At 35.0% G+C, this 24,258-nt stretch overlaps 2 protein-coding genes across 7 annotated transcripts; both read left to right on the forward strand.

The window, feature by feature from the left end:
• The first annotated feature begins 3,369 nt into the window (after positions 1-3,369).
• LOC132631932 (U-box domain-containing protein 32) lies at positions 3,370-11,768 on the forward strand. Its single transcript, XM_060347679.1, has 9 exons — positions 3,370-3,791; positions 5,154-5,275; positions 5,911-6,032; positions 6,172-6,276; positions 7,436-7,691; positions 8,011-8,163; positions 8,630-9,157; positions 10,003-10,725; positions 11,339-11,768. The coding sequence occupies exons 1-9, from the start codon at positions 3,614-3,616 to the stop codon at positions 11,519-11,521; spliced, it is 2,370 nt and encodes a 789-aa protein (XP_060203662.1). The 5' UTR covers positions 3,370-3,613; the 3' UTR covers positions 11,522-11,768.
• Positions 11,769-13,928: 2,160 nt separating this feature from the next.
• LOC132631933 (uncharacterized) lies at positions 13,929-22,461 on the forward strand. Of its 6 annotated transcripts, none has more exons than XM_060347684.1 (12): positions 13,929-14,192; positions 14,823-14,885; positions 17,063-17,274; positions 17,544-17,677; positions 17,942-17,986; positions 18,086-18,139; positions 18,702-18,806; positions 18,892-19,098; positions 19,360-19,445; positions 20,347-21,326; positions 21,423-21,666; positions 22,368-22,461. In XM_060347684.1, exons 3-12 carry the CDS (start codon positions 17,094-17,096, stop codon positions 22,444-22,446), a joined length of 2,115 nt encoding a protein of 704 aa, XP_060203667.1. In that variant the 5' UTR covers positions 13,929-14,192; positions 14,823-14,885; positions 17,063-17,093; the 3' UTR covers positions 22,447-22,461. The 6 variants fall into 6 exon arrangements, with proteins under 6 accessions (XP_060203667.1, XP_060203665.1, XP_060203666.1 ...); XM_060347682.1 differs by lacking the exon at positions 14,823-14,885 and adding an exon at positions 15,958-16,034; XM_060347683.1 differs by lacking the exon at positions 14,823-14,885 and having other exon boundaries at positions 13,929-14,201.
• The last annotated feature ends 1,797 nt before the right edge of the window (positions 22,462-24,258 follow it).

A 24,258-nucleotide genomic window follows, 5' to 3' on the forward strand; every position in this document is an offset into this window, starting at 1 on the left:
TTGTCACAAACAAATTTCTGGCGCGCCCGGTGGGACCAACTCTGCCCTTCATCTTTTTCTCTCACAAATCAGATGTGCAGATTCTGGAGCCAACTGCTTTTTCACATTCAACCATGAGAGGGCAACTTGAGCAATCAAAGCTACGCCCTCTTCCACTGCTGACTATGAACGGTTGACAGCTAATGATTTTCATCGGGGTTTTGTCCTAAAATTCTATATGTTTTTTCGTGAATTTTCTATTATACAAACCAAGAGTTGTTATTTGGATCTGTAATATAATATGAAAACTAAAAGGGTAAATCTTTATTTAGTTAGCAAGGAGGAGACGATAAAAAAACAAACTAAAATATGAAATTAAGGTGATTCATCATTTTCTTGTTAGCCCACTTCGCAACTATAGATAAAAGTTCCTCTCATCTCCCTAATTTCTTCACTGACCAAACTAAGTACATGTAATATATATTGTATTTTACTTTTATTTATTTATTTATTCCTTTATGCATTTGTTTTCTCAATCCTCCTCCTCCTTTGAGTCTTTGATTTCCAGACACACAATCTTATAAGCAGCATTTTGTAATATCATTGGCAAACTCAGAGGAGTGAATGAACATGAAATAAATTTATTCACACCCCGTGTTACACCAAATTAATAAACAATTGATATATGTATTTTACATACATTTCTATAGTTTTTTTTTTCTATTCTCAATATATCAATTAATTATAATTAACTAACAAGCTTAGTGTGAATACTAGGTATGAATAACTTATTTTGAACAAATCGACCAAAAAGTTAGTCCCGTCAAAGAAGTTAGAAAACTAAATTGACATTCTGCTTAACCAAAGTCACCTACCCCATCTTGATTGGCACGACTTGTCCAAAAGTTTTTTCCCTCATTATATGGCTAAATGTGGGGAGATAAAAGAAGATAAAATAACAAAATAATCCCATATGATTTAAGGTTAGGTTTAAGTAGTCCCTTAAATATATTTCTAAGCAGTTCTTGTCTTTTAAATTTAAAAAAAGTAAACACTTTTGATAATCGTCAAACATTTAACGATATTTGTTAGATTTACAGAAATTGTAGAAGAAAAAATATAGGGAGAACTCACAAACGGAGGTGAAGTTTTTGCAATTTTTGGTCAATTTATAAAATTTAATATTTTTTGAGGTGCAATGTCTGCAATTTTTAGTCTCTGTTATCTTTTTTGAGAGATAATTTCTAGCATTTAATGAGATTTTCTTGATGTTTCTGGTTAAACTTTTTTCTTTTCCACAATTTCGCTTAAATCAAATAAGATAATTTGTTACAATATTTGACATTAATTAAAAGTGATTATTTTGACGAATTTAAAGGACCAAATTTGCTTTGTGTAAAGGATCACTGTTGTTGAATAAAAGAAAGTCTTTGCCTCGTTGTCGCCCCACAAAAACATAACGCCAAAGTGAGAACCAAGTCCAGATGGTGTGTTTTGGGATTTCTTATTTTCTTCTCTTTTGACCAATTATTTTAAACACAAAGGAAGAATAAAAAGTTATATTGCCAACTGATCCAGCTGATCATATAATTGAAGAACTTGATAAAAATTGCTATAAAATGAATCAATTTTACAACCTGTATGGAACAAGAAGAGGCTAAAGCTATGCTACATAAAATTTGCAGCATAGATAATTGGAAAAAAGAACTAACAGTAATAACACTTGTTGTACTGCTAATAAATCATTAACGCCTTGGTGAAATAGCAGTCCCCCACACTTTCTCACTATTATTACCTCCTGTATATTTCTTTCCTTTGTACGAAAAGATTTGAAATGATTAATGATCATTGCACTTTAATTTTTAAAATCTATAGTAAAACAAGCAATTAAATTATCGCAGTTTTTTGAAGAATATGTCGGCACTTGCCATTTACCCTAAATCAAATAGTAATAAAAAAATTTTAAAGTTAAATTTTAAAGTAGAAATGCATCAAATGACACCTGTCGTGATTCACATTTGGTACAATCAGCTGGTGAAATTTAAACTTTTCCTGTTTGATTTATCTGTAATTTGGTTTTAGTTTTATGTTTATGAGAAACTTTTTTTGTAAACATAAGAAATCTGATATAATAATATATAAAAGATTTTTGCAGGGTCATTTTTTAATGTAAATGGTAAAGTGCTACGATCAAACCTCTCTATTATTGTCATTCATTATAATAACATTTCACTATAACGACCTAATTTTCTCCGAAACCGATTTTTCATGTTATATTTTACTTCTCTATAACATTATTCCACCTATAACAGTAGTGACATTCATTATAGCGGTACACTCTTTGTAAATTTACCTCTCTATAACAACCATATTTAAGTATTGTGTAGTAATATTTTGTAAGAAATATATTATGTATAAAAATAAAAAGCTATCGTTAAGAGTCAATTGTTACTTGGGTGGGATATAAGAGTCAATTGTTAAGCTCTTAGACAGTCTTCAAGAGACAACTATTGAATTTCTTTTTGCTGAAAGTTTAGTCAACATTCTTCGTTAATTCAAGTGTTATATTATCACTAGAAGACCGAAATTTATAAAATAATCTACAATTATAGAATTCTTTTCTCAAACTTGAAATATTTAAATTCTTAATTAATTTTAAATGCATAGGTTTCTTAGATTTTAATTCAATATCGGTGTGGTACAACTAGTTACGAATTTATTAGTAAATTATTAGTCTTTTTAATTTTTAATTAATGAGATATAAAATCAATTGAGATTTTAAATTAACAAGTATATTGTTTTCGTTTATACGTAACATAAAAAAGTAAAGAAAAATAATTAATGTTTGCTTACTTTTATTTGTAACAGCTAAATGAGGTCTAAACATCAAACGCTAGTATACATACATAACAACACCTCACTTTAGCAGCCATGAAATTTTCATACAAACGCTGCTATTATAGAGATGTTTGATTGTATATTGAACTATTTCCTCGTAAAATCATAAACTACAGTAATTTTACTAATTCTCTGCGAAAAAGTATCTTCATCCATGAACGAGTGCATCATCTTTATTTAATATATGAACCAATGTGACATAATATCAGTGACACATACTTGATAGGTTAGTTTTAGGTTTGTAAGTAAAAATTACTACTGATTGGTTATAGCTTTTGGTTGTAAATAAGTATTTTTTTTCGCACTAATTATCAGCCGAGCAGTGTCTTAATCCAGGAACAAATTTGTCACAGTTTAAACAGACTGACCATTTTACTTGATTGGTCGACCAAACATGTCTTTATCCCCAACCGAACGGTAAAAGACAGAATTTGAGAGTGTCAAATACTCCATAATTGTAAACGGTGACAATGAAATCAAACTAATTGACAAGGAAAAAAAGAAAAAAGTGAAGACTTTTGCTTAGTCATCTTTGCATATAATTTTTCCACACACTATCTCTCCTTGTTCTTTACACTATCAAGAAAGCCTTTTTTTTTTTTTTTGTGTCCAGAAAGTGCTTTATGAATACCCCTTTACTTTTCTTGAATCAGTTACAGATTGATCAACCAATTTCTTGAGCTGAGTGAGCTTTTGGGGAAGAAAATTGCAAAGGGGTTTTGTGAAATTTTAAGTTATGAGTGGTGAAGTGATCAAAGCTGAAGGGATCTGTGATGTGGAGAATACTATATTTGTAGCTGTGGGAAAGAATGTTAAAGAGGGTAAATCTGTACTTTCTTGGGCATTGAAGAGCTTTGCTGGTAGAAGAATTTGTGTTCTTCATATTCATCAACCTAATCATTTGTTCTCACCAAGTAAGCTCATAAGATTTTTTTCAAGAAATGAAATTTTAACATAAAGCATGTGTCTTTTTGTGCAGTTATAAAGATCCATAGTAGTTACTTAACAGTATTATTAGAATGAAATATGCCCCAATCATTTGTTCTCACCAAGTAAGCTCATAGGCTTTTTTTCAAGAAATGAATTTTAACATAAAGCATGTGTCTTTTTGTGCAGTTATAAAGATTAATTGTTAGTTACTTAACAGTATTATTGGAATGAAATGTGTTCCAATCTTGTTGCCCACCCTGACTTGTTTGGGATTGAGGTGCTAACTTTTTGTTTAAAGGGATTACCATATAGACTTGATTAGTCAACCAAACATGTCTTAGTCCATGGCAGGAAGGTTAAAGACAGATTTTGAGAGTGGCAAGAGAGAGCCATAATTGTTAAGTTGTGTTTTTTGGTTCAAAAGCAGGCACCCCGGTAAGCTAATATAAACCATGTGTCTTTCCATGCAGTGTATTGTATAAACATATAAGTATAGTTATAAGGATTCTTTTTAGTTAGTATTGGAATGAAATATGCCCCAATCGAATGGAATATGTAGGGGATTCATGTTGCCTGACCCTGACTAATTCGGGATTGAGGCGCGATTTTTTGATTGATTGATACACATAAAAGTCTTCTTATCAGTTTAAACATATGAGGTAGATGTGCCCTTTTTGCTCTTGTAATTTGCCTCTCAGAGTTCATGGCTATGCAAAGCCTCGCGTATATCATTTTTCTTTTTTGGATTGATTGGGGTAGATAAATCTGCAGCATGTCAAGTTTGGTTGGAAATTGGCAGTTCTGAACTATGCTCTCTATATGGTTGACTTACAACTATTATACCTTTGTTTGCAAACTTTGAACTGCATTGATGTGTACAACAATAACAACAACAACAAACCCACTGTCGTCCCACAAGTGGGGCTCAAACTGCATTGATGTGTGGTTACTAGATATACTATGTTTTGAAAATAAATGGTAACATGCTATCAGTTCGTTCTTTTAGCTAAAAGTACATTAATTATCAAGCTTCCATGTGCAAAATGAGTTAAAATTAGAGTGATGAGAGTGTGTAATGTGTTTTCCCCACTCTATCTCACAGTTCAGCTGGGGATTGTTAAATAAAGGAGAGGGCGAGCCAAAGGTACTGTCTGCTTTGAGTCAAGATCTAACAATTTGCCAGAGTTATACAAGTGATTGCCTCATGTGTGCTAATTAATTATTCTTGTTGCTGTGATGAATATATTAACCTCTATTGGCCAACTGGATCCCCATTTTATTTCATGAAAATCATTGTCATTCACAAAATGCACAGATGAATGAATCACATTTCTTTTAATTTGCAGCGGATGGGAAGCTTTCAGGTGCAAAGCTAAAACAGCACGTGGTGAAGGCATGCCAAGAACTTGAAAGACTAAGAGTGCACAAACTTCTAAACCAGTATCTTCTCTTTATATCCCAAGCTGGGGTACAGTTCCCTCTAATTCCTTTATTAGATTTACTAGCATGTTGGATATTCACTAAGCCCAGAATTACTAGCTCGTCTGTCGCATATTGAGTGCGCCTCTGACTTAACACACTTATTATGACGACATTGAGATTATAACTGTTGAAAAGAATCGAATGGTTTAAGGAAGTACATATTTTTAATGATCAAAAATATAAAATTAATGGTGTAAGGATCTACTGGACTTACTTTTAGTCGTTTAGTAACTTGCAAAAAGAAAAGCTGGACATCCAGCTTGTAAGCCCCTTGTGACTTTGAAGTTAATATAACATCTACAGAACTTTGAGGAAAGTAACCTTAATGGAGGTTACAAATGGAATTCCAGTTTATAGCAAGTAAGTTGTTTTGCTTATCAAAAAAAAAAAAAAACAAATAGAGGTAAAATCAAGTAAGTTGTTTAAGATAGAACTTATGCTGAAGATAGGTTCCAATAGCTGTGTTTCAAAAGAATGTATTAGCATCTTCGCAGAAAAAGATCAAAAGGGTTTACATGCTTGGAAAATTATTTTGAGATAGATTATAATTTAAAACCGTATTATTGCTTAAAAGATTGAGTTGCTAGTATTCAAAATATTGATCACTGCTCACTTCTGCAGATACAGGGGGGCAAGGTGTGGCTTGAAATAGACAATGTGGAGAAAGGGATAATACATATTATTGAACAACACAAAATTCAATCGCTTGTGATGGGAGCAGCAGCAGAGACTCACTACTCAAAGTATGACACATTTTTTTCTTTGAAGATCTATCAGACGTGGAACAGGAATAATTGGAATAGTGAAAGATATTAAGAGTTCTTTTGGTGTTAGATATCTGATAACCATAATTTTGCTGATTAGGATTTCTCTAGATTGCAGGCAATTGTCAGAACTCAAGTCCAGCAAAGCTAAATTTGTGTGCCAGCATGCACCAATGCACTGTCAAATTTGGTTTACTTGCAGCGGGTGCCTGATACAGACCAGGTATGATGACTTGTGGGTACAAAATCATCTAAAAGATAACACATAAAGCAATGGCCTATGTATGTTCTTCTATTGTTGCATGATTCACTTACTCATGCAGTGCTTTGTTACCAGAATACTCCTTTGACTAGTCATATTCTGCCATCTTGTGTCCACACATATTACACGTCCGAGTGTTAAAACATGTGATCATTGCAAGCACACATGTCCTTTTCATTTCTTTTTCCATATTACAGTGTGCTAGTTCACATTGTGCTTGTATGATCATCCGAAAATTCAGAACCCCTCGGATTTTTTTTTTTTGAATAAAACAACAACAACGTACTCAGTGTAATCCCACGGGTAGGGTCTGGGAGGGTAGAGCGTACGCAGACCTTACTCCTACCTTCTCTCTCTCTTTTTTTTTTTTTTTGAATAAGGGGGTTATAATTTGTTTTGGATGTAAATGAGGTTACACCTGAAGAAAGTTCTAAAAATATGCATGTGTCAGCCTTTGTTGCTTTCATATGTCAGTTATGCTATAAGTTCAAAGTTTTAAATATACTTAACTTCTAATATCCCTGTTTCCCTCCAAAAACAGAGACAAGATGTCATTTTGAAGTCCCACCCACAAAAAGAAAAAGAAACGAAATAGTGGGAGCATGTTTTCTTATTAGCTTTTCATGTGAGATAATTGCTACCAGACAATTGATATCACGAAATAAGATGTTGGAACTAAATTCATTACATATACATCTATAAGGAAATTGATCTGTGGATGCAATGTTATGGCATAAATAAGGGATATAGAAGAGAGCTATCATGGAAATTCTGTAAATAATTGATAACGTAATGAGCAAGAGGTTTGCACATGGCTTTTTGATAAACAGTTTTCTAAATGGAATGAATTAGACAGGGAGGATCAAAAATATATTATTCTGCTAGCTTGGAAAGGGGCTTGGAGCAACGATGAACTTGAATCTATTTGACCTATAGGTCACGGGTTCGAGCCATGGAATTAGGCTGGCCCTTCCCGGACCCCGCGTGAATGCGAGATGCTTAGTGCACCGGACTGCCTTTTTTCTTATTCTGCTAGTTTGCGATTGAGGTGTGGTTGTTTCTTTTGATTAACAGTTTACAGAGGTTACTTACTTTCTGTTTTGTTTATCTGTCTTGCAAGGTCTATGGATTACTCTCTTTTAAGCGGCATGGAGTCATTGTCTTCTCCAGAAGATAATGGAGGAACCAAATTGCATAATCATGTTGACGACAGTTATGAAGATTTGGACAGTTATCAAGATTTGAACATTTTAGAAGATGCATCAAGGTCCGATAACAAAATAGTCAAGATAGAGATCAAGGATGACTATTCACCCTTGCACTCAAAAAACAAACATGAAGCACATTTGCTTCATGCAACGTCTCAACCTTTGCTGGTAAGCATTGTATTTTCTCATATGAAGATGCTTGCAAACTTGTTTCTGATACCTGGAAAGCTCTTGCGTATTTAAAACTTGAGAGTTGAACTTGTGATCTGTGTGAACCTTCATCACTTAATCTCCACATGTACTGGCTCTATTATTTCCTTAGCATTAATGTGGAGTTTCTTACTGTCCATCCTATTATTGTAGATAGAGAGAGAGAGAGACTACATAATACTATATTGTTGGAGACTTCTGTTGGAGCAAAAAATTGTTAAGCTATTAGCTTTTGTCTTTTTGATTAATATGAAGCTGTATATAATATTTGATTCAGGAAGAAGAAAGTTTTCTCAGAAAAGTCTCTAGTGATGAAAGGAGTAGACTGGAGCATGCTATGATGGATGCTGAGAACTCAAAACAGAGGGCTTTTGAAGAGTCAGTAAAACGGTGGAGAGCTGAAGAAGATGCTATGGAGGCTATCCGCATGGTAAATCTTGCTTTCCTCTTTCAATTTTATCTATCACTCTGAATCTTTCCGGTGCCCGTTCACTTTTACTCATTCATTTAATGCAGTTGCGTGTTTAAGAAACAAGTGACAAAAATTTAGGAATCAATATGGATGTAGTTTCAACGACATGATTGAGTATCAGTTCTGATCTTATTTAATTTTTCTAAGGTAGTAGTTGCTATTTTCGCAGATTCACGATGAGTACTTGTCTTATGATGATAATAACATATTTTAGTTTGGATTTCTTGCTTCACTCCACACACACTTGTATGTTTGTATTTATCAATTGAATCAATGTAGGATCACCAGCTAGTTAGCTGTAGTGATATGACCTATCAGTTCCCTGTAGTGTTTGGATCATATGCCTTTCCTCCCCACTAATACTGTTTGATAGAATTCCACATGTTTTTATGACATGCTTGTCACTGACGTTAGATTATCCCAGGCTGAAGTGTCATATAAATTATCCAAGGAAAAGGAAGATCAAAGAAAAGAGAAGGAAGAAATTTTGGCAAAGCAAAAAGAAGAGATAGAAAGATTGAAGATTCAGCATGACCTGTGTCTAAAAGAACTTCAGAAGATCCAGGAGAAGAAGCTTGTACTAGAAAGTCAAATAACTGAATCGTCCTATGCAGGGCAGGAGTTAGAGGAGAAGATAATTCAAGCTGTAGAGCTACTAAAATCCTTTAGGAAGCAGAGGGATGAGATGCAGATAGAGCGTGACAATGCAATCAAAGACGTTAACAGATTTAGAAAATTGGTACAAGATGATGCCGATGAGTATTGTATCAAAAATTTCTTTTCAATTTCTTTCTCCGACATTATAGAGGCTACACAAAATTTTGATCCATCCTCAAACATTGGAGAAGGAAAATTCGGTAGTGTTTACAAGGGGATTATTCACCATGTAAAAGTAGCTATAAAGATGTTGCCTGCTTGTGGTTCTTTAAGCGATTCGGATTTCCAACACAAGGTGAATCACTTAGAATCTTAAGATGCTAATTTGTGGCAAGTGTGCACTTCAGTTTCTTTTTATATAATTGTTTTTAGTGATCCCTACCGTACCTCTTTATGTAAGTATTAGCTGCATGCCTAATGCCTATTTATTAGACATTTCGTCCCTAGCATTTAAAGCTGTAGTTTCAGTGAGATGGAAATTCAACAATTGCTCCCAACTTGTGAACGTTTCAACAGTTTTCATTTCATATTTTCTACACCCCCACCCCCTCTCTTTTTGGTGGTCTTGCAGGAACACTTGTACGTTTTGTAAAAGGGTAAGTGAATGAGTGAAATACCCTCAATTTGTTTCCCCTTGATCTTAAGGGCAGGACTGTCCTTGCATTTAGTGTGTGTGTGTGTGTGTCTCTCTCTCTCTCTCTCTCTCTCTCTCTCTCTCTCTCTCTCTATATATATATATATATATATATATATATATATATATATATATATATATATATATATATATATATCCCTATTCCTTGCAGATGATTTCAAAGCTTTGACAGAATATGAAATTTACTTCCATTTTAGCTTTTTATACTCAACAACCTGTCGCTTGAGGAATAAAACTTGCAGTACAATAACATACCCAGTGAAATCCCACAATGTTTGGTCTGGAGGAATAAAACTTGCAGTATTCATCTTAATTCTTTACTCTTAAAACATTGAGAATTTTCTAGGCTTTTTGATGTAAAATATGTCTAAAGTTTTTCCATTCTTTGAATAACTGTACATGGGTTCATTTTTGTTAGAGATCTTTCCATCTTTACGCTTGATAAATAAACAGTTTCTTACTTTAACAATGTTTGATCATTACAGGCAGAAAGTTTGAGCAGGGTGAGGCATCCAAACCTTGTTACACTGATGGGGATTTGCTCAGAGTCTAGGTCCCTTGCTTATGAATTCCTTGAAAACGGAAACCTTGAAGATCACCTGGCTTGCCACAAAAAATCCCGCCCTCTTCATTGGCAACATCGGATCCGAATTGCTGTCGAGATATGCTCTGCTCTTATCTTTGTTCATGCCAACGATCCTTGCATTGTCCATGGGAACTTAAGACCTACCAACATTCTCCTTGATGCTAATTTTGTCAGCAAAATAAGTGATTGGGGAGTCCATCTCTTGATTTCACACGAGGAGAATTCCGATAATGATGACCCAGAATGTGTTGACAAGGGACAGAGTACTGTAGAATCTGATGTTTACTCATTTGGCGTCATACTTTTACGACTTTTGACTGCAAGACCAGCTTTGGGTATAGTGAGGGACGTCAAGTGTGCTTTGGAAAGTGGGAACTTGGGTTCAGTTTTGGATTCTTCAGCTGGTGATTGGCCAACTGAACTATCGGAACTGTTGGCTTATCTAGCATTGAGGTGCTGTGAGAAAGATCCTTTAAATCGGCCTAATATGGGGTCAGAAGTCTGGCCAACAATTGAGCCAATGACAGATATATGCACACCACACTCGTATTTGAGTACTTCATCTCAGGGTTCCAAGGGTCAAAGACGAATCCCTCCTCATTTCGTTTGTCCTATTTTCCAGGTAAGCATATGATATATGATTGGTGTTCTTTACTTCAAATTCTGTGTGAGATGCTCAGTTCTGTGATCAATGCTTGTTTTGCGTGAGAACATGTAGACTAGCTGTGAGATCCTCAGTCTTGTGTTGATCGATCATTCAATATGAACATACAGAGTAACCATTTTCATCTACCGGTTGAGAGAATTTAGGTTGCACTAACAAGTGACTAGGATGGCACCATTTGACTAGGCACAAAATTTAAGAAAGAAAAACTTTTGAAATTTGTGGTCTAAAACAAACCTTAGACATTTCGTTGGCTATAAATCATTTCATTAAGGGTAAAAGCGAGATTTTAAAGTTAAATTGTTTCTAATTATAGAAAGGTGATATTCTTTTTGGGACAGACTAAAAAGGAACGTGTGCCACATAAATTGGGACAGAGGGAGTGTACTTTTTTATCAATTGGTAAGAATGATGAATACATGAAAGAAATTGAAAAGCCCCCTGTATCCCTGCTAGAGCAAGATACTTTTAAGAATCAAGATGAAGCACAGATGGTTGCTGAAACTTCATATCTGGTGTAGTGTGTATCCTGTATGATTGATGCCTTAAACTTTTTCGTGAACACTTTCAGGATGTCATGGAAGATCCACACATAGCAGCGGATGGTTATACATATGAAGGTGATGCAATAAAAGGATGGCTGTATAGTGGACATGATACTTCTCCCATGACAAACCTCAAGCTCGATACCTGTGATTTGATTCCCAATTATGCTCTCTATCGCGCAATTCAGGAATGGCAGCAACAGTCCTGAAACTCATTAGGGTCTATAACGCCTTTTCACAGACAAAAACAGCTTCAAAGTTAAAATATATACTGGTATAGAAAGTAAGCCGGATCCAATGGTAGTTAGTGTTAATACTTGGATTTAACTTATTTGAACTCGTCAGGGAAGTATACAAGTGTTACTGCAATATTCATATGTACAGATTCTATCACTATGTCCCTGTATATTTTGCAAACTTAATATCAATATTGAGCAAAAGGACTGTTCTCTTGTTCTTAGGTGTGTTTGGTATGATAAGTTTCACGGAAAATATTTTCCTTGATTAAATTACTTCCTGTATTTTGTTACCTTGAATTGCTGGGTGTTTTCTCTTGGGAAAATATGTTCAAGTTGATGACTTTGGTCATGTATGGACAATAGTAATTTGCCTTTACAAATAATTTACACTTGGACATTGTTGCCAATCTTTTAGTGCTCAAAGTTATCACCAAAACACTATCTTCATATTTTACATCTACCTGGTAAGGTGACTACTATATGTTATCTACTTTTTCACCAATCAAAAACTAGAAAATGGTAGACAAAATGATCATTCAGAATCAAACATTTTCCAATGGAAAATATACTTCTCATACATCATCTTTTACAATTATATTGAGCAAACAGAAACATCATAAACTTTCGGTTGATTTACGCAGGTGTCTCTTTTTAATCAATTGTTTAGATTTTTTCTCTATTTTTAAAATTGTGCAAATATAGCACTTGAAAACTTATCCTTTACATACAAAACATTAGAAGTCGTCTTGCATTTGCAATAACTTACAAAATTATACTATCATAGTTTAACATTTTCTCATAAGATTTTCAGTTTGCTCAAAAACATCTAGAAATTGCAAAAAGAAATAAAAAATTATTTACTAATCAACTGTCACTGGCGAAAATTAATGTAAACTTTCGGAACCAGCATAGTCCACAGTGTTCAATTTGCTGTGAGGAAATGGATAAGCCCATTTGGTGTGTGTCTGTTGGGTTTTCTTTTGGGCCAGCCTTCACAATTCACATCACATGTTCTTTTTACAGAAGAAGAACAATCTAGAGCAAATTTACGTCTGCCACAGAATCCAGCCAAATCACAAGTTCACAACGTAGTACTAGCAGCCTATTAGTCTTTTTCTTTTGCCCTTTTTGTTATAATAATAGTGGTCGTGATAACGACCTTTCATTTCTTCTACTTTTCCTCTTCCGCTAAGTTGCACGCCGAAAAACACAACCAGTTTTCCATGAATTGTGGAAGAAAAATTTACATTAATTAATCAAAAAAGAATTAAAACTGTCCTTAAATTATGTGAACTTGAATAAAAATGTGTTCAGTTAATAGTTTAGTTCAAAAGTATCCCCATTATTACTTACTTAATTGGACTTTTTTCTAATAAACATATTGTTACTTTTCTTTGTAAACATATTTTTTTTTCCTAATAAACAAGAATTCTTTTCTTGCTTTTTGTTTTCTTTTTAAAATCCCTTTAACTAATTAAAAAGGGGAAACTAATCTTTTTTTTTTCCTTTTTAATCTCGTTCTATCAATTAAAATAAAATAACTTGTATACTTTTTTTACGTGATAATATAGGTCATATATATAAGATCATAGTACCCCGTTATTAGTTTTCATTTTAATAACGATAAAATAATTTTTCCTAACTAAATATGAAATATTTTTATTTCTTAATCTTTTCCATTAATTAATTAATAATGAAAGGGTGAGTGCTGGCGTTTATTTCGAAAATATGTCAAAAAAATTTAGTTCTTGTAAAAAAAGAAAAGAAAAAAAAAAGAAACTATTCCAATTGCCTTCTCTTATCTTTTGTAAATAGTACAAATATTTGTTTAGAAAATCTTCAAGAGCTTTGACAAAATGCTAGCAAAGTATTCATCATACACACTCAGGTCTCAATAATCATCGACAAAGAGAATTGAAACAATCTCTCTAGAAAGACGGTCTAGTTAGAGTAATATATAGGCTAAAATTTTAAAATTTAACTAAACATCTTAAATTATGAGTTATACACTAATTTGTAATATATTCATCATTGAACAAGAAATAATTTACACATCATTAATCACTGCATAAAAATCTCACATTACTAATTCCTGCATTATTTATGTATGAACCAAACGGCCCCTATGTATTAAAATCCAAATCACAATCTCACAAGCGCAATCTCAACAACCAGGATGCTTTCTTATTTAGTTAGGTTTTCTCTACCATTGATTAATTACATGACATAAAAAAATAAATCACATTTTACTATTGTTAAAAATGCAAATAAAATGCAAAGCGGAGCAATGCCTTTTTTGATTGGAAATAAAGTGTAAAGAGTCCCAAAGCAAGATTACTACCCTAATACGTTATTTTCTCGATGATAACAAAATATTTATTCCTACTAACAAGATGTTGAGGTAAAAAAAAGGGTTTACATAATATTTTCTCTCACAGTTTCCCTACTTGTCAGTGTCCCTCCCTTTAGTCCCTCTGTAGATTTCGCCGACTCCTCCTCTACCCTGGATATTTAAAGGGCGCCACCTATACATACATACATTCATTCACTTTATTATTCACATACAAATATAATTTTCTCTTTACCGGCGATTTTCAATCTCTCCGGTTGCCGGTGATCCCTCGATACTTTCGCCGCACTGGTAAATATGGTGAACTCTACTATTCTCATTTTTTCATATATGTTCTGTTACCGGCACGTGCCGATCACGGATCACGTCACCTAAAGCCCTAATTATCGCACGTTTTTTTTTTTTTTTTGTTTCCTTTTCAATTAAATTAGTTCTTCTTTGATCTGTTATTGGTAAAACTTCTAGTTATTGCTGTGTTAATTTATTCATATCATAAGAGTTGTTGTACTAATTTGCTTTAATTGGAACTGTATCATTTTTGTCTACGAGTTGGTTTATTAGAATTTTATAGCAGCTAGCTTTGATGTATAGTGATGCAAAAGTGCATTATGATGTGAATGAAGTGTCACATATGGCAACTGAAGTAAGTTTAAATTTCGATGCGCCAATCAGTAATTGTGGCTATCATTCTGCATCGGTGATGTTGAATAGCACCTTTAATTTAACATTCTTATTACAAATGCAGTTGAATCCAATCTATGAGCCAGGTGTACAAATTTAACTACTATAATCTGCCTTACGAGTCATTGTTGAAATCATAATTGATGCTGAATGCAGAACTTCTAATGTGATGATACTTTGAGATACAGTAATGAGTTTTTTTTTTTTTTTTTTTTTTGATAACCGTGGTGTCCGGGCCAGCTTGTGCGCACCTCGACTAATTCAACGGGATACCTGCCACCTCCCACCAGCAACAGGTACCAGGTAACTCTATCCACCAAGGATAGGACAGATGGAAAGAAATCACCCAGTGTTTTTGTCTCTGTCTGAGATTTGAACTTGAGACCTCATGGTTCTCAACCCACTTCCTTGACCAATAGGCCACATCCTTGGGTGCATACATTAACGAGTTTTGAAACGTTATGTTTAACAACCCATACTTTTGGTATGGTTTCTAACCATAATATTTAGGAAGGAAAATCTTACTTAAGAAGAAGAATATGAAATAGGCTCTCTTGTTAGAAATAAAATTAGGTGAGCTACACTAGTTTTAGCTTTTAACAGCTGGTTTCATTAACATTTTGTCTATCTTGCCGATCATATGGAATCTTTAATTGAACTGGAACGGGGAGACTCATTCTTTAAAATACATTTGAGATTTGTGTGTGGTTTGCGAGCTATTGCACAGGAGCTGGGTTTACCCTGTGCGCACCCGAAGGGTAGCGGCTGCGGGTTCCCATGTCATAAAAAAAAAAAAAAAATACGTTTGAGATTTGATTGGGATATTTTATGAAGTTATATGGAAAACTCTGTTCTATATAAACAAAAGATAATGACAGGTGCTATTTTTATGGAGCTGGTCAACTAAACTGAATTATGATTATGTGATAATACAAAGTTTACCTCTTAGTTTCGCTTCTACTTTTGTCGAACCTGGTATGTGTATCTCCAAACATTTTGAGATAAATACCAATTAGAAGGTCTGAGACGACCCAATGTCATAAAGCATGCATGGTGAGGATCTTCAAGGGACTGGTGTATACTTCACCATAAAGCAGTAAACCTTTTACTTGTTGAGATGTTCAAGGAAATCTAGTTGTACCAATAAAAGCCAACTGTGACTGGCTTTTTCTGGGATCTTGAATAGACTGTTTGTCTGTTTCTCGAGATCAATTATATCTGTACGATGGAAGGTGGAAAATTGGTAGTCTTACTTTCTTTATTAGTTGATTTTGCTAGATATCTTTTCTTATCTGGCCTTTCTTGAGGACCTTGTTGCCTTTTAACCCATAATTTATCTACATATTCATCCGCTTTGTCAAAACTCTTCTTCCAGGTGAATTAGGAAAAAGAAGAAGAAGCAAGAGAAGTCTCTCTGGGAAACCATCTTTCTCCGAAGCAAGTGTACTAGAGGTCTCATAGAGTCAATTGCATCTTAACATTACCATTTTCAGAAGAAAAAACAAGAGTCAATTGCATCTTAAATGATTGAAAGAAATTCTGAAAAGGCGGTAGTTGTTGATGGTGGAACTAGGCTTGCTAAATAACTAAACACTACAAAATTATGAACGCACACTTGGGATCATCTCCTCATCTAATGCTCTAGAATTAATTTGTGAAATGAACTGTCCATGATTAAACATCATAAAGCTTACAAGAAATGTATTTAGAGTTTGTAAAACTAATCACCAGGGCTTGTTTCTGCTTTCATGTAGGCTTTGGTTTTTTCAGTTAGCCTATCTGTGGCAAACCAGAAAAACTTCAAAGTTTGTATGCATCTTTGAATTAGAGGCAAACCTGGGACTTTTTCCAATAGCTGGAGAAGTGAACCTTTTTCTGATTAGTGAAATAAACATTAGGCCTAGTTCCTGAATAGGAACCTCTCAAGCAATCAGTACTAGAGTTTTTTCAACTTTATGTTGATCTCATGTGCCTGCAGAAAATAATCTATGCATCTGAGTAAAATTGGTAGAATAACTGAGATAGGTATCAAATATCAATAAAGTATTTCATTTTGTTGGCTCCATAGTCTCCAGTTGTTTTTGATTTCCTATATATTAGGCCTTTTTTAAGTCAGGATGTTTTAACACTGGGCAGTTGGTAGTCATGCAAGCAATTCTGTTTATTCTTCTTTACAGTCCATTTATTTGCTGTAATATTTTGTAACTTAATTGGATTCTGTGATGGTCATAATGCGAGTTATGAGTAGTGTCTCTTCCAGGTTATGTCTACGGATACAAGCTATATTCACCTTTTCTACTTTTATTTTTGCCTCTTTCATTTCTGCGAAGAACCTACGTTTTTTGCAGTTCTTGTGTGCATGATGAAGATATACTTGCACAAGCACCACTTGTACACCTGCATATAGAGATATATCTGACTTGTGATGCAGAAGATGTTAATTTGGAATGTCAATAACTAATTGATAACTTCTGCTGCAGTTTGATTTTATGAGCCATTAATTGAGAATAGATGCCGGTTGCAAAGCTCAGCATAGGTGCTACTCCAGCTGCAATGAAAGCAGACGAGGGAAATGATTCTCTTGATACTTTAATTAGGCAAGCTATAGGCAAGGAGCCTCTTTTTTCTTTCTCCAGAACAGGGGATGGTCCTGTCCAGTGGTTTCAACTGCTTCATGGTTTAGAGCAGCAAGGTACCAAAGTAACATTAAAAAGGGCTGCATTCATAGCATACAACACTTTCTAGGTTCTTGTGCATACAGTATTAGATAAGTGGGTCAGGGAAGTCGCTAATATTTCAGTAGGTTTGAAAGCCTTGTGGTGGTAAAGAATGTCGTGCTTTGGACCATACTCGTCTTTGGTGTGTTAGATGTAGAACATGAAAATTGACTCAAAATTGGTTACATATGGAGCTCAGGTTGAAGCCATTAGAATTGATTGATTTTTGTGGCTCTTTGTGCAGATAATGCTGGTGGTTGGCCTATGCTAACACCGGTGAAACTTCAGAAGTGTGAAAAATGTTCACGGGAATTTTATTCCCCTATAAATTATCGAAGGCATATGCGTCTGCATCGTCGAGCCTTAAATTTTGATAAGGTATATTTAGATGTCCCTTCTTTTTATTACTTTATACTTCCACAAAGAGAAAAATATTATTTTGTTCCAGAAATTTATACTATTGAATTTCCATTCCCGTGACCTTTGCTATATTTTATCATAAAACTTAGTGCAGATGTGTTTACTTGTCAATAGTTCGAGCGTGGGTGTGCTGCCATATGCATCTTATTATATGTTCACATGTATAGCTGCCTTTGTTTTCCTTATCAAAAATATTAATAATTATATGTTCACATTTTGCAGGAGTCTCGCAAATACAGAGATCTACTGGGAGCATTTTGGGATAAGGTACTGCCCCTTTTCCCCTCCTAAATTTTCCCTTAAGATGTTTTTCCAGTGTCCATGGTTCCGTAATGGCTATTTATGTTTGTGTAATTACATGCACAGCTCTCACTGGATGAGATTAAGGAAGTTGTATTGTTGCATGATGTTTCAATAAAGGTAATTACCACATTCACTTTCCCTCTGTCTTAGGTATTTGTTTGCCTGGAATTTGAAGTGAGTTCTTTTAACATGAAATTGACACATAAATATAAAGTAAAGATTATCTAAAGTCACCCATTGATCATAAAATTGCTTGCCGTGATTGTAGTAGGATTATTGGTGATGTGCTATATGGTGCTTCTTACATCTCTTGACCTATATATGTGAAGTTGACAATAATATATTTGTATTCTGCATGTTACACCTTTTTTCTATGAGAAATTATGGCTGAATTCTTATGTTAGGGAGGTGGTGACTTGTAATAGTCGCTGATAATCACCACACAAATAATTGCTGACTGCAGAGGTTGAAGGATCTACTTTTATTCAAACTACCTCTTTATTTCATATAAATGTCTGTTCATGCTAGAAATCTCTAGCTTGCTTATAACAAGCTTAGGACTGGTGGTAAAACTGTCTAAAGTGACACTGTTGAAATGTCGTGTCGTATGTTAGAAAATTCTAATGTGCCATTTTTCTGATCTTCAGACTTAAAGGATCGTTCTGTGGTTGTCTTTCAGGATCTTTCTGGATCTTCACTTGTTGAGGACCTGGCAATGTCTATGCGAAAACCGGCAGTCTGGACTCTTCCCCAAGATTATTATAGGGCTGGCTTAGCTTTGTTGGTAAGTAATCTATTCCACTCCCTGTCAAGTGCTATTAATACCCTTTGAGCAGAAAAGGCCAATGATGCTCATAGTCAATTTGTAGGAGCTCATCCAAGCTATACCTTCCAAGCTTGCAATTACCTCTCAGGAGTTATTTAGCATCCTTGATGATGCTAGCGAAAGAACATTTTTATGTGCTGGTACAGCCGAGTCCGTTCAAAAATATGTGTTTGATGGGGATGCTTCCAAGAAAGGTCCTGAGTTGAAAAACCTGGTTGCTTGCACTAGCTTCCTTTTTGAACAGAAACTGGTAGGTCTTTCTACCTCACCTCTTAATTCTTTTTTCTTGAGAACTAGCCAGCTCTGTATGTTGTCTCTGTGTACATGTCTATATGAATACTAACGCCAGCATATGGCATTGAAATGAATGCTTTAGGATCTGTTCTTGATACATTTTTGAAAAGGCTGTTAGTTGCAAAGCATTCTTTGTTTACTTTTTCCTTTCTTCGTATCAGACTGACCCTGTCCTTCAAACCAACATTAACAGTGACTTATGTCTTGTTATGCCCAGGTAAAAGCATGGTTCGCAGACAAAGATGCTGAAGCTTTGAGATGCCAGAAGTTACTTTTTGAGGAGGAGGAAGCTGCTCAAAAAAAGTGAGGCACATTTACCGTATCTTTTGTTCTCTAATATTACCTTTTTATGTGTCCCACTGGTGATTATGGCGCTTTCGGCTGATCATCATTTTCTAATGTTCTTAGTAGGTAGTCAGTAATTGATAAAGTGGTGTTTCATATTTGCCCTTTTCCCCCATTATTTCACTAAGAATTATGTCTCTTGGTTGATCATATTTTTATGATGTTTCGTGTGGCTAGTCAGTAATTGATAAAGTGGTATTCTTTTTATTGTATGGAATGAAGTGTTTGGGAACGTCTACATACTCAGTGTGACTATTTTGAGAAAACAAGATTTATATGTTGCGAAGTTGTGCTTGGAGTTTATTCCCTCCTTTCTTGAAGCAGAATAGCAGATTGCTTTTCGAGTAGCTAACAGTTTTTCTTTTTCATTTGGTTGTCAATCCCAGAAACGTTGAAGGAGACAAAGAATTTTCTCACGTTTTGAAGACGGGATTTTTGCATTTGCATCCCTATTAATGTGGCAAACAATTTGCTCTTATTTCACCAAATGAGCTACGTGTTTTGTCATTTGTTCTTAGCCAACTGATTTGATGATATGTCTGGAAAATGAATAAAGAGGAGAATCCAATAGCTTGTTAGCAGTTCCCCCAAGAGATGGAGTGAGGCTCTAAAGTCAAAGGAAAAAATATTCCACATGCGTAACAAATCCTATTCTACTTCAAATAAAGATTTGTCATCACTTGCGTAAAATTAAAACTACATAATTTGCTCCCAGGGCTTGGGACCATTATTCATTGTGTTCCAAACTGTTCGTCACTAGCCCTCAAGGATTTCTCAGTTATCAAGAAAAGGATACATGATTATTTATTCACTTGTGCAGAAACTCGTTTTCACTATCATTCTTCTTGTTTGTTGGTAGGCAAGCTGAGTTGTTGGAAAGGAAAAAACTGAAAAAGCTTAGACAGAAGGAACAGAGAGCAAGGGAGCAATCAAATTGGGAAAGGGGAGATTTGGAGGTACCTGCTGATTCGTTTGACGGCCCAATGGCAGAATCTTCCATCCTTTCAGCTACTGTATCCGATTCTTACTCAAGTACACCCGAAGTATCTGATGATCTCTCCTCCTGCCTTGAACTTGTACAATTATCTAACAATGAAGACATAGACATTGAAGCCCAACTTAATCTCTCTCACCAGCATCTGGATCTGGTCGAAATTCAGGATGTTGAGCCCCCACCAGTATCTGCAAATAGTCGACGGCAGTTTCCCCGCAGCCAGTGGCAAGCACCAAAATCACAAAGAATGGGGCGAAATGGTTTTCATAACAGCCAGAATCATCAAGTACAGAAACTTGAACCCGTGCAGAAGCATGGAGTTTTTAAAGACCGAGGTGCCCCCGTTAATAGTAGTAAGACCTGGACAAGAAAAGTTAGAGTGCAAAATGGTGAGCGCTCTAGACCGGAGCCACAGAAAGAGGCAATGGATCAAAATCCAAGTAACTGTGAAGTGATGATTGGTTCTATATCTGTTCCAATGAAAAATAGTAACACTCATGGACAGGGTAACTGTCCTGCCGTTGAAAGAGATAACTTCGACAGCACAGAACCAGGCATGCCTAATAAGTGTAATCTTGTAGTGAAGCCAGCAAAGCAAGATGCTCTTCAGGGTGGATCAAATGGGGCAGCTGTGAAGCTTCGGAGGCCTGTGAACAGGCATGGAAGTGGACAACATCCTGAAGAGGCTGTGATCACTGGAAAGTTGGATAATCAGACTTCATCCACTGAAAATAGTTTGCCATCATGCTCTATGGACAACCCAATTGGCAAGCAGGTTTCAGATGGTAATGTTAATCAAGGTCTGGGATTTTGCAGTATTTCTGCAAGAGCTTTTCTCTCTCAGAGTATGTTTTTTTGCTGTTATTCGTGCTTCTCTCTAAAGTTTCTACTGACTTATTTTCCGTTTCATTTTCATCTGACCTGTTTGGAAATGAATGTAGGATGGAAGGAGGCTATCTCTGGGGATCATGTTACATTAGTCCTTTCCAATGACTCAGAGTTTTCCGGACATCAAGATGCGCAAAACGGCAGTTCGGAAGCAGCCCTAGCATCAGATGATCAGGACCATGGCATTCTTGTCAAAGCTGATAATCAGCAGGCAAATACTGGGGTTTTTAATTTATCTTCCCATGGCAATTCTAAACACAAGTTCAGGCAGAAGCCTGATAGGTCTACTAAGACAAGGTACATTCCAAAGCGAAAACCATAATTTAGGATAAAAGTATTTTCTGATTATACCCGATTGTGCAGTTTTTAGTCAGTCCAGCAGAGGTTCCGTTTTACCTGTGGTCTTCTGTCACAGTTGAAGTATGGTTTTCTAGAGTAGCTTACATCCCATCCTCTTCTTGGAGTTGTTGCCGCATTTTGGCTAGGGTGGCCTTCTTTTTGCAGCTTACAATTTTTCTGTAATAATTGGGTTTTAAAATTTTTATTCTTATTGCTTATTATTTTCAGCAGTGGCAGCTCACCAAATTCTCATGTTAGTTTGAACAATATATGAATATAGAATCAATTGATAAAATGGTCCCAGCTTTTCACAGACCAACTGCTTGTCTTTCTTTTCTGAGCTAAATTAAGTTGAGCAATCTCACTTCTCCAATATTTTTGTTGCTTATTTGCTATGGTTGACTGGCAGTAAGTGTTGTCGGGTTTCAGATTTGATGTTCAGTCGAGTTGGGCAGTGGTGCTTGTGGTCCTTTTAGTATAATACATGCAAATGAACTCTTCCCGTCGTTTATAGCCTTCTTTCCTTTCTTTTGGTTTAAGCATCCGCTATTGGAAGTTTATTGGCTCAATTAATCCGGATTTGCGTAGAGTAGGCCTGCTAAAAGGGTAGCAATTCCTTCTACCCCTGCATTCACTTCCTTCTGCACTTGCATTTTTAGGCTCGCACAGGATGCTGTCATTCTTTCTTGTGCTGTGCTGACTGCTGATCGTGTTCTTTCCTCTTCAGAAAACAAATAAAGAGGGTTCATCCCAAAATACGTTAAGTATAATTTCCATCACGACTTGACAGTAGTGGTCATTTTTTGATTGCTCAGCTTCGAACAAATATTAAGGAGTGACTTATTAGTATAAATTCGAAGTTTCCCTGGCGGTGCTACTAAGGTCTATCATGTCTTAACTGATTAATGTTATTAGTACATTTGTTGTATAATTACACTCTCCTATCTAATTCGTTTAGTCGTCTGTTAAAACAATGATTGCAAGTTCCCAATAAAAAAAAAGGTAGCCTTAATGCGCTTCTCCATCGGAAATTTCTCTGAAGATCTTTTTAATGTTTTTAGAAGATAATACTGACAAATGCACCGACTTACCTTTCAAGGCTTACCAATTTTATTTTTATTTTTTTGTTGAAAAAAAAAGGGAAGTAGTTTTCATTAAAAGATTGTATCCTGTCTTAATTGATGTGATAGCATTTGACTGAATATAATTGTTCTTTTTGGCCCAATAATTAGCTTCCACACACAACAAAGGAGATGATATCGCTCTCTACATCACTTGGCACTCCAAAAGGATTTTAAACAAGAAACGATATGGTTTTGAGGTAATAGTAGCATCTCATAGTTTAAGTATAAAAAATGTAAACATGTAAACAATGCCCATGAAGTTACAAACATTTTGCTCATATGTCAAAGAAAGACACTGGAGAAGCCAACTTTAGAATCAACGCAAGGTTTATTTGAATTCCAAAACTCTGATAGAGAATCCCCACAAAAAATGTAAGATTAGCATTGCAGACATCATATATGATCCAGTATGTCCCAGCTAGCTTGAGAGATTTACCATTAAATTCATCAGGTCTTGCACACTATTCGTCGCTCATTGAAAAATAACTCGTCTAGTACTTCATTTGTAACCAAGTCTGGCAAAACTATAGTAGTTTTTTAGATTTTTTTTTTTTTAATTGGGAAGCTATATACCGTATATCAAACAGAAAAAGCTTTTTAAGTTAATTTGAATTACTCTGGCTAAATTTGTACTGTTGAGCCTCTCTTAACCACAGAACTTGTGTGATCTCAAGAGAAACTACTCCATTTTTTTAGTTCTTAAGATTAAAACTGCTAAAATTGATCTTTATTTCTCAAACCGAAAAAAGAACAAACAATGGATTACATTGACCTCTTTAAGAAATATAGTTTAAGAAAAAGAGGATATACCCTCAAATTTGAGTACACAAGCGGACAAAATTATTTTTGCCTTTTTCTTTCTTTCTTTTAGTTAAGATTATAGGAAGAGTTTGCAATGAATACAAATTTTACACAATGCGAATTCTGACTTGAGAGTATCAAATTATAGAGTATAGAACTAGTTTTCTAATAAAAACGAGACCTTCTTTTTTTCTTTAAATAATCGTGGTGTCGAATCAACTTACACACCTCAACTAATTTCACCAAATATCTATTACCTCCCACCAACACATAAAATACAAACCTTGCTTATCATTTTCAGTGCCAATAAGGAAAAAGACACATAGTATTGAGTTGCACCTCTTACGTGCTGAATTTTCAAAAAATGAGGAACAATTGTGCCTTGACTAAGTAGAAGAAACACAAACTAAACGCCTCCTTGCTGGACCATCTTTGTTAACATATTAAAAATATTGTTACCTTATTGAGTCCAGCTAGTAAGTTTAGTAAAAATGACAGCGTGGAGTGAGACAAAAAAAATTTAAAAATTAATCTGTGTAACTCCTTGAGTAAAATAGTACGTACACATTCATTGATCGAAAATTCAAATTTCTTAAAAAATTGGAGTGAAGAGATCACATTTAGT

Source organism: Lycium barbarum, chromosome 3 (assembly GCF_019175385.1).
Source record: "Lycium barbarum isolate Lr01 chromosome 3, ASM1917538v2, whole genome shotgun sequence".
Taxonomy (NCBI): Eukaryota; Viridiplantae; Streptophyta; class Magnoliopsida; order Solanales; family Solanaceae; genus Lycium; species Lycium barbarum.